This window comes from Tachyglossus aculeatus, chromosome 1, assembly GCF_015852505.1.
Source record: "Tachyglossus aculeatus isolate mTacAcu1 chromosome 1, mTacAcu1.pri, whole genome shotgun sequence".
Taxonomy (NCBI): Eukaryota; Metazoa; Chordata; class Mammalia; order Monotremata; family Tachyglossidae; genus Tachyglossus; species Tachyglossus aculeatus.
This window is the reverse complement of record NC_052066.1, coordinates 68,200,070-68,217,581: the sequence shown is the minus strand read 5'-3', so window position 1 is coordinate 68,217,581 and position 17,512 is coordinate 68,200,070. Positions and strand designations below refer to the sequence as shown.

At 46.2% G+C, this 17,512-nt stretch overlaps 1 protein-coding gene across 3 annotated transcripts in view; it reads right to left on the bottom strand.

Moving 5' to 3' along the window:
• ABCC5 (ATP binding cassette subfamily C member 5) overlaps window positions 1–17,512 on the bottom strand; it is a 144,960-nt gene that overhangs the window by 91,839 nt on the left and 35,609 nt on the right. For 2 of the 3 annotated variants that reach the window (XM_038744451.1, XM_038744460.1), the window contains exons 3-5: window positions 6,121–6,278; window positions 5,765–5,920; window positions 4,811–4,958 (exon numbers count right to left, since the gene is read on the bottom strand). In XM_038744451.1, the coding sequence (XP_038600379.1) occupies window positions 4,811–4,958; window positions 5,765–5,920; window positions 6,121–6,278 (462 nt within the window). Of the gene's footprint in view, window positions 1–818; window positions 1,246–4,810; window positions 4,959–5,764; window positions 5,921–6,120; window positions 6,279–17,512 lie in introns of those variants that run through there. The other variant, XM_038744468.1, reaches the window with a different exon arrangement.

Sequence of the window (17,512 nt, the reverse complement as noted above, 5' to 3'; positions counted from 1 at the left end):
TGCATCAACATACAGTGTGCACATACAGAGTTGAGTTTTACATGGTTAGCCATCCAACAGGTATTCTGGCCTCTGCCACCGTCACTTTAACTCGATACAGTGGAAAATACAGAAGAGAAACAACGGCTGTTCCCGGAGTCCATGGCGGCGTGAAGTGGAGGTGCTAGTCTGTCGGGACGCCCGAGGCCGCAGTGACTCTGCAAGAAGGTGGAAAGATTCTTGGCCCTAAAGGCCTCACGCTAATGGACGAGACACTCCCCTAAAAAAGCTGCTCTGCTTAAAGGCGCTGGTCCTTCCATTCGTTAACCCAGAGCTGAGGGATTAAGTTTTCTTGGGACAGAAAACGTGGGGGGAAAAAAAAAAAAGGAGTCCCCAAGGAAGGACTGTTTGGATATCCTTCGGAGTCTGTTGGAGTCCTCGGAGCTAAAATGAAATCCTTCAGAAAGCCAAACAAGCCCCGCTCCCCCAACTCTGCAAAAATGACCCCCTCCAAAAAAGAAAAAAAAAAAGTTCTGAACGAGAAAAAAAAACCCACTTCTAAAAGCGAAGGTGACAGCCACTGCGTGTCAGTGCTGAACGACAAAAAAAAAAATTAAAAAATTAAAAAAAAAATGGAGACCAGACGCACTTGTCAGAGATGGCCACTGCTGGATCCCAGGATCGCCTCCAGGGCGATCTGTGCTTCCCATTTTTTCCATGAACGAATTAGTGCCGGATGTCCGCCGGGCTCTAAAATCCCCCGACTGATCCAAATTCCACCAAGTCCCAGGGAATGGCCTGATCAAACGGGGGTGGGGCGGGATTGGGAGTGCGGGGGGGGGGGGGGGGGGGGGGTCTCGGATTCACAGCACTATCGCGCTCCAGCTCTCCCCTCACTTGGATTTTGGGTTTACATCCAGGGTTTTGGTCACAACTGTGTACAGTTGGGTTGCTAGCGCGGAGATTAGTGGCTTCTTTTCCAGTATCCAATCCAACAGGTGGAACTGAGTCACTGAGTGGCAAGGTCTGAGCCCCTACATCCTCCTCACGAGAAGCGACTCAGTAAGCTGGCTGGAGCAGTAAGCGTTTTCGCGCACACCGCGGCCCGGGCGGAAACAGTCTCCAAAGGAAGGCGTGGAAAGACAGCGGGTTGTTGCCTTGGCTTCTTTCCTTCCCACACCTTTTAAGCGCCGTTTTTTTTTTTTCCGCACCTCCCGGGCGGGGGGGGGGAGGTAAAAAGACACAAACGCTAACATTATGTCAAAACTTTCCAAAGGAAAAAAAAAAAAAAAAGAAGAGGAAGAGAGCAGATTAAAGAATTTCCAAAACAAAACACAGAGGGTATTCGAAAACAATCACATTTTAAACCATTTGGCACTGGATACGAAAGAAGAAAAGGAGAGGCGTCTGGGGAGGGAGGGAGGAAAAAAATTCCAACCGAAACAAAGGAGGGAGAAAGAAGTGGTACATAATTTATCACTTCAATTTACCCAGACTAGGAGGAAAAGTGTGAGGCTGTTAGCAGGGTGGTCAGCATTAGCTGTCTGGCTGTGGTAAGCATTCCCAGGGAAGAAACATTACCTTACCTGTGCTCTTGATTCCGCCCAGCTTGACTCTCTCATTCTGACCGCAGAATACAGCCATCCTGAAAATTCTCAAGAACAGCTTCTGTCATTTGTCCCCCTACAGAGAGAGACGTCCCCAGACCATCCAGGACCTGACAGCGCTAAGCAAGCTGCGGCTGAAGAGGGGTCGGAGGAGTGGGAAGCTTCTCCCTGTAATGGCTTTCCACTCTTCCTTCCCAAAAAGGGCCTCCCGGAACAGAGGCGGCGTTCACCAAGGAATCCAAGGTGAACACGAGGCCTCCAACAAAATCCTGGTTGGAGCCAGGCTAAAAAAAAAAGAAATAAGGAGAGAGAGAGAGAAAAAAATTCTCTGGTCAGGAAGGCCCTTTGGAATACTGGGAATGTGGCAGCTAATGACGTTGTCGGAATGTTACCTTGAGAGTACTGGCACTTAGCCTCACTACTGCGCCATCAAAAACCCAGGAGAGCAGTCATTGTTAGATGAAGCTCCAAAGTTTCTTCTGGATAAGTGAGCCTTGCAGAAAGCAATGTGCCCAGGGAAAGAACCAGCACGAGGCAGGTCAATGGAAAATCACTGATTCCTCCCCACCCTGGCCCCGACTCTTCTCTAAGAAGGATCAGGCTGGTGGGGACAACAGAATGCACACGCCGTCTGGAGGGAACTGCAACGTGAAATAAATGGAGGCCTCAAACCATTTCAAAGTTGGGCCAGAATATATAGGATGGGCAAAAATCCTCAATCAACGGTATCTACTGAGCGTTTACATTGTGCAGACCCTGGACGAAGACTTGGGAGGGAACGATGCAACGGAGTTAGCAGACATGTTCCTGCCCAAAATGAGCTGACAGTCTAGAGGGGGAGACAAACTAATATAAATAATTTAGAACATATAATTTAAAGGTATATATAAGTGCTATGGGGCTGTGGCGATTATCAAATGCCCAAAGGTCAAAGATCCAACTGCAAAGATGACGCAGAAGGGAGAGCAAGCCGGGGAAAAAGAGGGCTCTCTCAGGAAAGGCCTCTTGGAGGAGATATAGCCTTAATATAGACTGTCCTTGGAGGGTCTGCCTGGTAGTACCTAACCCCACCGGACAGAAAACCCCCAAATCAAAGGATGCTCTATTGACCGCCCCCCGCCAACCCCACATCTTGGCCAATCGATCAATCAATCCATCCATCAATAGGATTTAACGGAGATGGCCCCAAAGCAGCTTTCTGGCCATTTCCATTTTTTATAAATTTAAATCCATGTGAACCTCCAGAACAGACGTTTCAAAATCCACTGTAATGTGGGTGTCAATCCATCAGTGGTATTTACTGGGTGCTTATTATGTGCAGAGCATGATACTAAGCGCTTGGGAGAATACGATACAACAAAATTAGCAGACAGTTCCCCGCCCACAATGAGCTTACAGTCTAGAAGGGGCACGGACAAGTCCCATGACATCTGTGACTGTGAGCCCACTCTTTTAGACTGTGAGCCCACTGTTGGGTAGGGACTGTCTCTATGTGTTGCCAGTTTGTACTTCCCAAGCGCTTAGTACAGTGCTCTGCACACAGTAAGCGCTCAATAAATACGATTGATGATGATGATGACATCCAGAGCTCTTTCTCTTGGCCCTGAGATGAAAACTCAGCAAGAGGATAGTAGTAAGGCCCTGCTGTCCCAGAGGAGACCCCAGGCTCTTATTCCTTTAAACGAGGACAGGAAGTACACTTCTACTTGGGCAGTATTTTGCATGAGAAGGTAGACTAGGAATACACAGGCGTTTAAAACCATTGAAGTGAATGTGCACAGAAACACTAAAAAAGTTTTTTTTTTTTTAAAAAAAGTTCCCTCCTCCTGAATGACCTGCATTGGCAAGCGGGAGTTGAGAGAGCTGGAACCTCAATGAAATGGGAAAAACTGGACACTGCCTCGCTTTTAAAAACTCAGGGATAAAAAGATAAAGCTGCTACCTGCCCCTGTAGTGAAACAATGACAGAAGCTCTTCTTGGGGGAAGCTAGTCCCTTGACAACCTTTACTGTTTTGATCAATGAAGTCATTTGGCCTCAAACTCTGTAATTCACACCACACTTTGCTCAACTCCACCTAGTTCTTCCATAATCCACTGATTGCACTCCACCTTTGGGATAGAAGGTCTGGGAGTTGGGGAACATTCTTCCGACAATGGGCGCCTACCTGGATAGAGCGCCATGTGATGTTGGAAGAAACGGGCGAGAGGTGGTCGGTCGACGTGCAGAGACCGGGACGCAAATGCTCCTAACCGTGGTCATCATCGAGACCGTGACTCCCCTCCCTCCTCCTCCCCCCCGGCGTTATGGGAGAACCCGAGTGAACTAAACTGAAGGCGGTACTAGAAAATAACTTATCCTCGTTTCGGGGAACAAGGAAAAACTTGAAAATAAACAAACACAAAACCCATTCGGAATCAGCTTAACCTAGTCACCATGCACCAGAGGTGTATACTTACCCAAGTAATGAACCTCCAGCTTACCCGTTTGGGAAAGGTGAGCTACAAGCAGTATTACTGCTCCAACGCCTCAAGGCAAATTTGTAAAGAATAAATTGAATCAAGGTCTCAACTGTAAATCTGCACAGCAGGTGCAACAAACAAGTGACAAAAGAAAACGGTGTGAATGTCAAAGGCACTACGATGTATATCTTCTCCATACTAACTAGAGAAAACCAAGTTCTTTCCCCCCCACCACCCCCAAGTCTCCACTACTCCTTTTATTCCACTCAGTCACGCTCTGAGGGTGATTTTGGCAAGAATCCTCTCCTTCTTCAAGACAATCAAGACTTAATGCTTCCTCTACGGTCCAAGCAATAGTCACCAAAACACACACAGGCTACTGTCTCGGTCAGAGGGCTACCGGCTTATATCCTTCCGGAATCGGCACTTCGATTCCACGTCAACACATTCCCTTGAAGAACAATCAGCTCTGTCCGAATCGCCTTGGAGGGAGTTTTCCCCGTTAAGGGAGGAAGCCTTTTTTCTTTCCAGCACACTGCCCTTCCGACGCTAGGCCCTTCCATCCCCCGGATGAGTCGTCGACAACCTGGCAAGTCGCCGCTGGTTCCGGACATCCCTGCCCCTTGTATGGCCCGAGGGGGACGCGCTAAGGTCGCTAGCTAGCCCGCGTGCGTTGAAAACCCTGCAACGGAACTCGGGCGGGTTAGAGCTGGCCATGGGATGGCCCCTCGATGACCGGTAGAAAGGATGGCTTTAAACTTACTGGTCCACTGAAGCTAGCAAGCTGCGTGATCATCAGGCACGCGATGGAGATGATGAGCCTGGTACGGCAGAAGATCCATACGACCCTTCGGAGGGAGGCAGCGTCCGGCCCAACTTCGTTCAGTTCTTCTTGCCACAGTCTCTCTAGTCTTAACAAGGGCATATGTCCTCTGTTACACATTTTCCCAAGTGAACACACATGTACGTGAGCGCGCGGACACACACGCACAAAAACACACACACACCCCACCTCCCTTCACAAAACGTGCCAGCACTGGGCTTCAAAACAACCCAAACAGATGAAATGTTTCCTTCCCTAGGGAATTAAAAATAGGATCAGTTCTCCTCTTCAAAGCTCTTGGGGAAAAAAATACTTCCTCTTGGGCGACTATAAGTTTACCCTCCGTAGACTCTTTAAGAAAGTGATGAAACCAAAAGTCTTTTACTCCACCCAGAATAACTCTCCCTGAAGATACTTTGCTGGTGGGCAAGAACCTCCTTTCTCAAGGACTCCCTTCCCTTTCTGAAGGATCCTGTGGTAAAATGGTAAATTTTGTGTTTTAGCATGGCACGCAAGCTACCACAAAATCGCATTCTGTCACAATGCAGCACCACGACCTCCCTGAAGCCCCAGGAGGAGGAGCTGGGCTGACAGAAAGAGAAGGAGAGAGAGAGAGGGAGGGAATAAAAAAGTGAGGGAGAGACAGAGAGAAAGTAAGGGAGAAGAAGAAGATGAGAGAAATCCCTTGGTTAAAACAGAAATAGAGCTAGAATATTGAAGTAAAAAAACAAAGATACAAGAATGATATCCCACGGACACCCTCCCCATACAGGAGAGCTCGACTTTTAGAAAAACAAAAGGGATGTAGGCTTCAGACCGACGGCCCCCGGGGCTCCTCTCTCAAGGCCCTCAAAGTCCGGTACGCTGAGACGAGGACAGACCGGAGACTCCTACCTTCTGCAGGTCACATCGGAAGACTCGTGCTTGGACAGAGACCACACATCCTCCATAAACAACTCCCCCTTCTTGTAGGCTCTGCGGGCCAAAGGAGTGAGCCAAGAGAAGGTCATAGAGGAGAAGAGTCCAGCGTTGTCTACCGGGTGCTGGTGCCTAAGGAGAAGGGGGGAAAAAGACAGCCAAACTCAGAGGACAGTCAGAGAACCACTTCCACACTCTTCAGAAAGCAAAAGCTCTGGGTTTTAAACAAACTCTTCTCCAAGACTACCCGGGAACACCACTGGGATCGGACATTTTCCGGAACACTAAGGGTGCTCCCTGAAGTATACAGCCGGTCCGATAGACTATCTTACTTGGAGGTTGTCCGGAAGGGTTTCAGTGCGCTTATACCATGATGGTATTTGCCCTTGGGATGCCCTTCATCCAGGATTCTCAGCTGGGAATGTGTGGAGACATCCAGTGAAAGACCCTCTGCTCGGGCTGCAGATTCCAAGGCATCATGGCATTCCATCTGTTCAGTCAGACAAGAGACATGAGACCCCCACAACCCAAAAGTTGCCGGGAGCTCAGACGATAATAATAATAATTAATCATAATAATTGTGGTATCTGTTAAGCGCTGGGGTCAGGCGCTTGATTAAGTTCGGTTCGGACCAAAATTTTAACGCTACAGACAAGACTCACGCTACGGTAACCAGAACTGAGAAGTCCACGGTGGCTATAAACAAATTGATTTGCTGCATGAGGACACTAAAAAAATAGTTCTTCCTATAGTATTATAATGTAGAATTTGGAAAGCCCTTTCTCTGTGCCCAAGACTTTTCAGCCTAAGGTAGTCAAGGTAATCAGGTTGGACACAGTCCCTGTCCCACACGGGACTCAGTTTTAATCCCCATTTTACAGATGAAGGAACTGAGGCCCAGAGAAGTGAAGCGACTTGCCCAAGGTCACACAGCAGACATACGGCAGATCCGGGATTAGAACCCGTATCCTCTGATTCCCAGACTTTTTCCACGAGGCCACGCTGCTTCTCGATGAAGGACAATAAAGGAGGGACAGAGCTGTCGAGCGAGATAATACGGAAACTAGGTTGCAAACCAATCGGCACGAGAAACCTTACTAGGAATGTGCCTGCTATGGACCTTGAGGCCAGTCGCTCTTTCCGAACATCCGACTACAGCATCATTCAACAACGTGAGCGATGAGTGACCTGATGACCGACCTGGGGACCAAGTGGCTTTTTCGTGTACATCCACCAGAAATATACATTATGGAGCTGATGGGACATATGGAGGTACAGCATACCAAGGCTGCAAGAGGAACCATCAGGGAGGAGTAAGGAGCAGGCGGGGCGGCGGGAAGAGGCAGAGGGGGAGCCCAAAAAAGAATCCCGGATAATTAATGTCACGCAGAGTTCGGTTCAGACCAAAATTTTAACGCTACAGACAAGACTCACGCTACGGTAACCAGAACTGAGAAGTCCACGAGGCTCAAAACAAATTGATTTGCTGCGTGAGGACACTAAAAAAATAGTTCTTCCTATAGTATTATAATGTAGGATTTGGAAAGCCCTTTCTCCGTGCCCAGGACTTTTCAGCCTAATGACCGATGAATGCAAAGACTTTGCCAAGCGAAGTGAGTCTGAATCTGGGAACCGGTGTGCAGGATGACACAGTGTTTTGGGGGAAGCAAACCCTTTTGCTTAAGTGAGTGAATGACCATTGAATGATTGGAAGAGAGTAAAAAGGAAAAGCAAAACGCTTTGGCTGTCACAGCATTTTGTTTTTCGGAAGGGATTTATTAAGCACTTACTATGTGCTTTGCTTAGGTGAGTGAATGACCACTGAATGACTGGCAGAGAGTAAAAAGGACCAGCAAAACGCTTTGGCTGTCACGGCATTTTGTTTTTCGGAAGGGATTTATTAAGCACTTACTATGTGCTTTGCTTAGGTGAGTGAATGATCACTGAATGACTGGCAGAGTAAAAAGGACCAGCAAAACGCTTTGGCTGTCACAGCATTTATTTTTCGGAAGGTATTTATTAAGCACTTACTATGTGTCCAAGAATTTGTACTTCCCAAGCGCTTAGTACAGTGCTCTGCACATAGTAAGCGCTCAATAAATACGATTGATGAAGAACTTTGCTAAGTACTGGGGTAGGTACACTCCCATCAGAAAGAATCACTATCCCACAATCTGAGAGGGAGAACAGGTGTTTTACCGCATTTTACAGAACAGGCCCAGAGCGGTTCCAAGGTCATGCGAGAAGCAAATGGTGGTGCCTGAATGAAGAGACGGTACTGGAAGCTAAAAGATACTATTTTTTTCTCCTTTCCATTCCCAAATAGGGCAACGGGAAAATGGGGTGGTTACTTCTGTGTCTGCCGCACCCAGAGTGAGTACAGGAGGATGCCCAATCCTACTGACTAGAGTGGTTTTCGTGGCTAAGCATGTGAAGGGAAGCAGATGCCACACAAATTGGGGTCAGAGCAGAGAAGGGATAACTATGTGGATGCTGCACCCCGTCATCTCTCCAAAGCAAAGTTCAGGATTAAAACTGGCTTTGGAATGTAGGTGCTAGCTGTGAAGCAATAGCACCTGAACACAATCTTTATGAATGCAGTATCAATCAATCAATCGTATTTATTGAGCGCTTACTGTGTGCAGAGCACTGTACTAAGCGCTTGGGAAGTCCAAGTTGGCAACATATAGAGACAGTCCCTACCCAACAGTGGGCTCACAGTCTAAAAGGGGGAGACAGAGAACAAAACCAAACATAGTAACAAAAGTATCGTGACCTAATGGAAAGATCCCAGGCCTGGGAACTGGAGGACCTGGGTTCTATTCAATTGTATTTATTAAGCACGAGCCCGTTGGTGGGTAGGGCCCGTCTCTATCTGCTGCCGAACTGTACTTCCCAAGCGCTTAGTACAGTGCCCTGCACACAGTAAGCACTCAATAAATACGATTGAATGAATGAATGAATGCAAAGCACTGTACTAAGCGCTTGGCACCGTACTAAGTGTTTGTAAGCTGGTTCTAATTCCGGCTCTGCCACTTGTCTACCGTGTGACCTTCCCTGTGCCTCAGTTACCTCATCTATAAATGGGGATTAAACTCTATTCCTGCCTATACAGACTATGAACCCCATGTGGGCCAGGGACTATATCCAACCTGATAAACTTGTATCTACCCCTGCACGTAGTAAGAGCTTAACAAGTACCACTATTATTATTATTATTTTAAAAACCTTCATTGTGTAAAGCAGTGTTCTCTTTGGGATCCCAGCTCATAGCAAAATGAATCTTATAGTCACAAAAATACATAACTTTGGCGATATTAACAACTAAACAACAGCAGAGTTCCTGTTTTTAAACAGTAGTCAAAGTACACATTTACCTTTACTGAAAACACACTCTCCAAATAAATTCCTGGTGGGACTATCTGGGTAAAGGGTTCATTAGTATCCTGTATACATATTTAGCTGAAGCTTTGGTATTTAAAAAACTAACAAAAAAACCCACAAACGACAGTTGTTGAGAGCTTCCCAAGTGCAGAGCGCTGCTCTAAACGCTTAGGACAGTAAAACAGAATTAGTGGACATCACTCCTGCCTTCAAAGAGCAGTGTGGTCTAGTGGAAAAAGCACTGGCCTGGAAATCAGAGGATCTGCTTTCTACTCCAGGCTCCACCACTTATTTGCTGTGTGATCTTGGGCAAGTCACTTTACTTCTCTGTGCCTCAGTTTCCTCTTCTGTAAAACGGGGATTCAATACTTGTTCTCCCTCCAACTTAGACTGTGAGCCCCATAATAACTGTATTTGTTCATAACTGTGGTACTTGTTAAGTGCTTACTATGTGCCGGGCACTGTACTAAGTGCTGCGGTGGAGACAAGCAAATGGGGTAGGACACAGTCCCTGTGCTTCATTCAATCGTATTTACTGAGCACTTACTGCGTGCAGAGCACTGTACTAAGCGCTTGGGAAGTACAAGTTGGCAACATATAGAGACGGTCCGTACCCAACAACAGGCTCACAGTCTAGATGGGGGAGACAGACAACAAGTCAATCAATCAATCTTATTTATTGAGCACTTACCGTGTGCACAGCACTGTACTAAGCGCTCGGGAAGTACAAGTTGGCAACATAGAGAGACGGTCCCTACCCAACAGTGGGCTCACAGTCTAGAAGTCTAGTCTGGTCGTCAGAACGAATAGAATTAAAGCTAAATGCACATCATTAACAAAACAAATAGAATAGTAAATATGTACAAGTAAAATAGAGTAATAAATCTGTACAAACATATATACAGGTGCTGTGGGGAGGGGAAGAAGGCCTTGGGCAAGTCACTTAACTTCTCTGTGCCTCAGTTACCTCATCTATAAAATGGGGATCAAGACTGTGAGCCCCCTGTGGGGACAACCTGATTTCCTTGTATCTCCCCCAGCGCCTAGAACAGTGCTTGGCCCTTAGTAAGCACTTAATAAATATCATCATTATTATGATTATAATATAACAAAAGATAGTCACATTCCCCGCCCGTAATGAGCTGAGTTTACAGAACCGCTGCAGGAGCACCCGAGTATGGATCCTCCCAGATTCCCATCCCCTCCCTGCCGGCCAGACAAGCTGTCTGGGAAGTCTGGGAATGGGGAGGGGAAGGGGACAGACACAGAGCCTGGTTTGCCTTCACTGCTTCCCACTGGCCCCCCCTTCTAAAATGCCTATGCAGAGAAGCGGCGTGGCTCAGTGGTCATGGGTTCAAATCCCGCTCCGCCACTTGTCAGCTGTGTGACCTTGGGCAAGTCACTCAACTTCTCTGGGCCTCAGTTCCCTCATCTGCAAAATGGGGGTGAAGACTGTGAGCCCCACGTGGGACAACCTGATCACCTTGTATCCCCCCCATTGCCTAGAACAGTGCTTGGCACATAAACAATGCCCAACAAATGCCATTATCATTATCTTTTCACCTTACACTCGCTATTCATTTTACCCCCCAGCCCCACAGCACTTAAGTACGTATCTCCACACTTTCCTAGTCCTCTCTCAGCAATTTATTTTCATGTCCATCTCCCTCTCTAAACTATAAACTCCATGTGGGCAGGGAAAGTGTCTACTACCTCTGATAATAACAACGATGGTATTCATTAAGCACTTACTGTGTGCCAAGCACTGTGCTAAGCGCTGGGGTTGATATGTGGGACTCACAGTCTCAACCCCATTATACAGATGAGGTAACTGAGGCCCAGAACTTGAACAAGGCCATGTGGGACCTGAATATCTTACATCTACCTGACACTTTTTTTTATAATGGCATTTATTAAGCGCTTACTATGTACAAAGCACTGTTCTAAGCGCTGAGGAGGATACAAGGTTATCAAGTCATCCCACGTGGGGCTCACAGTCTTCATCCCCATTTTACAGATGAGGTAACTGAGGCTCAGAGAATTAAGTGACTTGCCCAAGGTCACACTGCAGACATGTGGCGGAGGCGGGACACTTAGTACAGTGCTTAGCTAATAACAATAAAATAATATTTGCTAAGTGTATACTATGTGCCAAGCACTGGAGTTGATACAAGATAATTAGGTCCCATATGAGGCTCACGGTCTAGGAAAGAGAACAGGCATTTAATCCCCATTTTGCAGATGAGGGAACTGAGGCACAGAGAGTGACTGGACCTGCAGATACATAGCAGAGCTGGGGCTGGAATCCAGGTCCTCTGATTCCCAGGCCCGCGATCTTTCCACTAGATCTGCTGCTTCATACAGCAAGCGCTTAATAAATATCCCAATTATTATTATTTATAATCTAGCAGGAGAGACAGACACTAAAATAAAATTACAGGTAGGAGGAAGAGATAAAGTGCAAAGATATACCCATAAATACAATGTGGAACTGGATGGCGATGTGGATACCTAAGTGTTTAGGTGATGTGAATCCCCAAAGTGGCAGTTGGGGGAAGGGAGAAATCAGATGCGGATATGAGTGATTATTTTTTTACTATATTTCTAAATCACCACTCTAAGATATGAACTTGCAGGAAGAAGAATCAATCAATTGTATTTATTCAGCGCTTACTGTGTGCGGAGCACTGTACTAAGCGCTTAAGTGGTTGGGCAGCAAAGAGAAAGGCCGACACTTGCCGAAGAGCACTCAGAAGATGAACTAATTTCTGTGGTCATTTGGCCCAACACCTCACAACCCAAACATCGAATAATACACTAATGGTGAAAGAACGGGGGAAAAGGACAAAGAAATAGAGCTGCCGAAACTAAGTTCTCGTTTGGAAGCACATCGGCAAAAAATTCTAAATAACGCCAGGAAACGGATGGTCGGCCAAATCATTTTACAGCAAGCAAGGCAAGAAGCCCCTGCCAGTTTCCACTTTTTGTCTGCATTCACTAATCCTTTTATTCTTCGATTTGGGACAACTCTTCGCAGTACAGTTTCTGGTCGGCCACGGGTAAGAACATTTTGAACGTTTCGAACCAGGTTCTAGAGGGGAATTTGTCCCTATATCTAAACCATTTTTCACGGCATTGCCCATGCTGAGAAGTTGGGTTTGGTGCTTTACTATTATTTCTTTTATGGAATTTGTTAAGGGCTTACTTTGTGCCAGGCGCTGTACTAAGTGCTGGGGCAATCAATCGTATTTATTGAGCGCTTACTGTGTGCAGAGCACTGTACTAAGCGCCTGGGAAGTACAAGTTGGCAACATATAGAGACGGTCCCTACCCAACAGTGGGCTCATAGTCTAGAAGGCTGGGGCTGCGTGGCTATGTGGAAAGAGCACGGGCTTTGGAGTCAGAGGTCATGGGTTCGAACCCTGGCTCCGCCACATGTCTGTTGTGTGACCTTGGGCAAGTCACTTAACTTCTCTGAGCCTCAGTTACCTCATCTGTAAAATGGGGATTAAGACAGTGAGCCCCACGTGGGACAACCTGATCGCTTTGCACACAGTAAGCGCTTAACAAATGCCAACATTATTTTTAGACTGTGAGCCCACTGTTGGGCAGGGACTGTCTCTATATGTTGCCAATTTGTACTTCCCAAGAGCTTAGTACAGTGCTCTGCACACAGTAAACGCTCAATATGATTGATGATTTCTTACATTATTTATATAAGGTTGGACACAGTATGTGCCCTACATGGGGCTCGGAGTCTTAGTCCCCACATTACAGATGAGATAACTGAGGTCCAGAGAAGTGAAGTGACTTCCCCAAGGTTACCCTGCAGATAAGTGGCAGAGTCCAGATAAGAACCCAGGGCCCTCTGCCTCCCAAACCTGTACTCTTTCCGCTAAGCCGCATTGCTTCTCTGCCTTGGATTTAGCCACGTAGAGAAAAAGCATTTGTACAAATGCGGAGAAACTGGTTTGCGTTTCAAATCCCCCTCCAAGACAGAAAACCTTCTTTCTATCGCACCCCCTCAGAAGACTCTAAGTACTTTTTCGGCCACAGTTAAAGATAGGAAAAGCACCGGTTCTTGCCTTGGGGAGTCCTCGATAAGGTCGACGGCACTTTCCGCAAGGCCAGGGGCTTCCTCTGGTTCTCGGGGGGATGAATCGTCCTTTGAATGCTGCCAATGGCTTCCATGGGCTCCTAGGATTTCCAACCCATCACCCTCAAGTCCTGCCTCCCATGGCAACCAGTGCTCTGGAGTATTGGTGGGAGGAGGGAGAGGGGAGAGAAAGGGTGGCATTCTCCAAGCACAATTCCAGGTTTACCTCTCCTCCTTTGCTCCTCCCTCTGCCACCATAATTAATCCCTTTTCCTCGGCTCCCCCTCCCTTCTGCATCACCTCAACCCACTCCCTTTGCTCTTCCCCACCCCGCAGCAATTATATACAGATGTATAATGCTATTTATTTATATTGATGCCCGTTTACTTGTATAGATGCCCATCTTCCCTGCTCTCGACTGTGAGCCCGTAGTGGACGGAGATTGTCTATCTATTGCTGCATTGTACTTTCTAAGCGCTAACACTGCACACAGTAAGCCCTCAATAAATACGACAGTGAATGAATGGTCAGTATTTCATTCACTCACTCATTCAATCGTATTTATTGAGCGCTTACTGTGTGCAGAGCACTGTACTAAGAGCTTGGGGAGTACAAGTTGGCAACATATAGAGACGGTCCCTACCCAACAATGGGCTCACAGTCTAGAAGGGGAAGACAGACAACAAAACAAAACACGTGGACAGGTGTCAATATTTACGAAGCACATTAAGTGTCAAGCACTGTACTTAGCTAGTCCCACTCTCCACCCCCCCATCTTACCTCCTTCCCTTCCTCACAGCACCTGTATATATGTTTGTACATATTTATTACTCTATTTATTTATTTATTTTACTTGTACATATCTATTCTATTTATTTTATTTTGTTAGTATGTTTGGTTTTGTTCTCTGTCTCCCCCTTTTAGACTGTGAGCCCACTGCTGGGTAGGGACTGTCTCTGTATGTTGCCAACTTGGACTTCCCAAGCGCTTAGTACAGTGCTCTGCACACAGTAAGCGCTCAATAAATACGATTGATTGATTGATTCATTAGCTCTGGGTTAGATACAAGATAATCAGGTCCCACTTGGGGCTCACAGTCTAAATACATTTCTATCCTATTTATTACATTTCTATCCTATTTATTACATTTCTATCCTATTTATTACATTTCTATCCTATTTATTACATTTCTATCCTATTTATTTTATTTTGTTGGTATGTTTGGTTCTGTTCTCTGTCTCCCCCTTTTAGACTGTGAGCCCACTGTTGGGTAGGGACTGTCTCTATGTGTTGCCAATTTGTACTTCCCAAGCGCTTAGTACAGTGCTCTGCACATAGTAAGCGCTCAATAAATACGATTGATTGATTGATTGATTGATTAAATAGGAGAGAACAGGTGCTGAACCCCCAATTTTGCAGGTGAGGGAACTGAAACACCGAAAGGTGAAGTGACTTGCCCAGGGCCACACAGCAGGTAAGTGGCAGAGTCAGGATTAGAACCCAGGTCCTGTTACTCCCAGCCCCTGCTCTTTCCAGTAGGTTATGCTGCTGTCCTCATTCCAAGCTCACCCAACTCCCTCCAGAGGGCTCACAGTCTTAATCCCATTTTGCAGATGACATGACTAAGGCAATGAGAAGTCAAGTGACTTGTCCAGGGTCAGCCAGCAGCAAGTGGCAGAGGCGGGATTGGAATCCAGGTCCTTCTGACTCTCAGGCCTGTGTTCTATCCACTGGTGTCTACTAACTCTTTTGAACTCTCCCAAGCACTTAGTACAGTACACAGTAAGCACTCAAGTACCAGTAAATACCACTGATGATAACGAGGAGGAGGCGGGGGAGGAGGCCAAGACACAGCAGTTGGCATGGAATTAATTCAATAGTATTTACAGAGTGCTTATTGGGTGCAAAGCACTGTACTAAGCACCTGGGAGAGCACAATACAACAACCAACACATTCCCTGCCCAGAACAAGCTCACAGTCTACAGAGGGATGGAATTCATTCAATTGCATCTATTGAGCACTCAATGTGTGCAGAATTCATTCATTCAATCGTAGTTATTGAGCGCTTACTGCGTGCAGAGCACTGTACTAAGCGCTTGGGAAGTACAAGTTGGCAACATATAGAGACGGTCCCTACCCAACAGTGGGCTCAGAATGGTGGGAGATAGTGAGTTTATTTACATGCAGGGCTAATACAGACCAGCTGGGGAGGGAATAGAGGTTTTCAATACTGTACTTTCTCTAGTTATTTATTTATTTTACTTGTACATATCTATTCTATTTTATTTTGTTAGTATATTTGGTTTTGTCTCCCCCTTTTAGACTGTGAGCCCACTGTTGGGCAGGGACAGTCTCTATATGTTGCCAATTTGTACTTCCCAAGCGCTTAGTACAGTGCTCTGCACACAGTAAGCGCTCAATAAATACGATTGATGAGGATGATGATGATGTACAAATCTTCCAGCAGGTGACCTGATACAAGGAGAAGGGTCAGACCCAAAAATACACATAATAACAGCATTTTTCCATGGCTAAGCTGAAGAAAGTGTTGTGTCCACAATGGATGGATGCCACTCCCACGCACTTTTATGGCCTTTGCTAAGTGCTTACTAGGTGCCAGGCACTGTTCTAAGCGCTGGGGTAGATACAAGACAATCAGGTTGGACACAGCCCTTGTCCCGTGTGGGGCTCACAATCTTCATCCCCATTTTACAGATGAGGAAACCGAGGCCCAGAAAAGTAAAGTGACTTGCCCAAGGTCACCCAGCAGGCAAGTGGCAGAGCTGGGACTAGAACCCAGGTCCTTCTGACGCTCAGGCCTGTACTCTAACCATTAGGTCACACTGCTGCTTCTTATTATGCCCTCCTTCCAGGCCAACAGATTTAGTTTACGTGGATTTTCATTTAGGGAAATTCTCTACTCCAAGAATAACACGATTCACTCCTCCCCATCCCCCCCCCCCCCACCTCCTTCCCCTCCCCACAGCACTTGTAGATATATTTGTACAGATTTATTACTCTATTTATTTTACTTGTACATATTTACTATTCTACTTATTTTGCTAATGATGTGCACCTACCTTTAATTCTATTTGTTCTGACGATTTTGACACCGGTCTACATGTTCTGTTGTGTTGTCTGTCTCCCCCTTCTAGACTGTGAGCCCGTTATTGGGTAGGGACCGTCTCTATATGTTGCCGACTTGTACTTCCCAAGCGCTTAGTACAGTGCTCTGCACACAGTAAGCACCCAATAAATACGTCTGACTGAATGAATGCACACGAAGCAGGACACAACCCAGGATATACTGCTGACTGCTGTATCCTTCTGGCCAAGAAAACTGAAGCAAGAGTTCACGCAGATAACATCTCCAACAGTTTGATATGATCAAGAACAAGGAGGGTAGAACATAATTGCAATGTACTAGTTGCAAAGAATTTAGCAAATATCCTCTTTGAGCATGGCTCTCCATTAGAAACGAAGAGGGCTTAACAGAAGACGGAGTTCAGCTTCTCACTCATCTAAGTTTTCAAAAGCGAGTACCATGGACACACATAAAAAGTGCTACGTATACATTCAGGTACAGAAGCACCTTGATCTACAGAGAAATACCTGTGAATATACACAGAACATACAGAGAACGGGTAACTGTTGCAAGTAATGACACATAACCGAGTTAATGGTGTGTGGGAGGCCAAATTCTGTTCAGCCCAGGGAGTCCTCGTGGACAAAAGCATTTTTAAAATACCAGAATTAATGGCTAGGAACCCAGCTGCCTCTTACCCAGGTTCAATGGCCAAATTGACAAATATCCTGGGCAAGCGAGCTCCTTAAGGTTCATTCATTCATTCAATCATATTTATTGAGTGCTTACTGTGTGCAGAGCACTGTACTAAGTGCTCGGAAAGTACAATTCAGCAACAAATACAGTTCCTACCCAACGGGCTCACAGTCTAGAAGGGGGGAGACAGACAACAAAATCAATCAATCAACTGTATTTGAGCGCTTACTGTGTGCAGAGCACTGTACTAAGCACTTGGGAAGTACAAGTTGGCAACATATAGAGACAGTCCCTACCCAACAGTGGGCTCACAAGTGGACAGGCATTATAGCATCAATGTAAATAAATAGAATTGTAGATATATACACATCATTAATAAAATAGAGTAATAAATATGTACATATATACACAAGTGCTGTGGGGCGAGGAAGGAGGTAGAGCAGAGGGAGGGAGTAGGGGCGA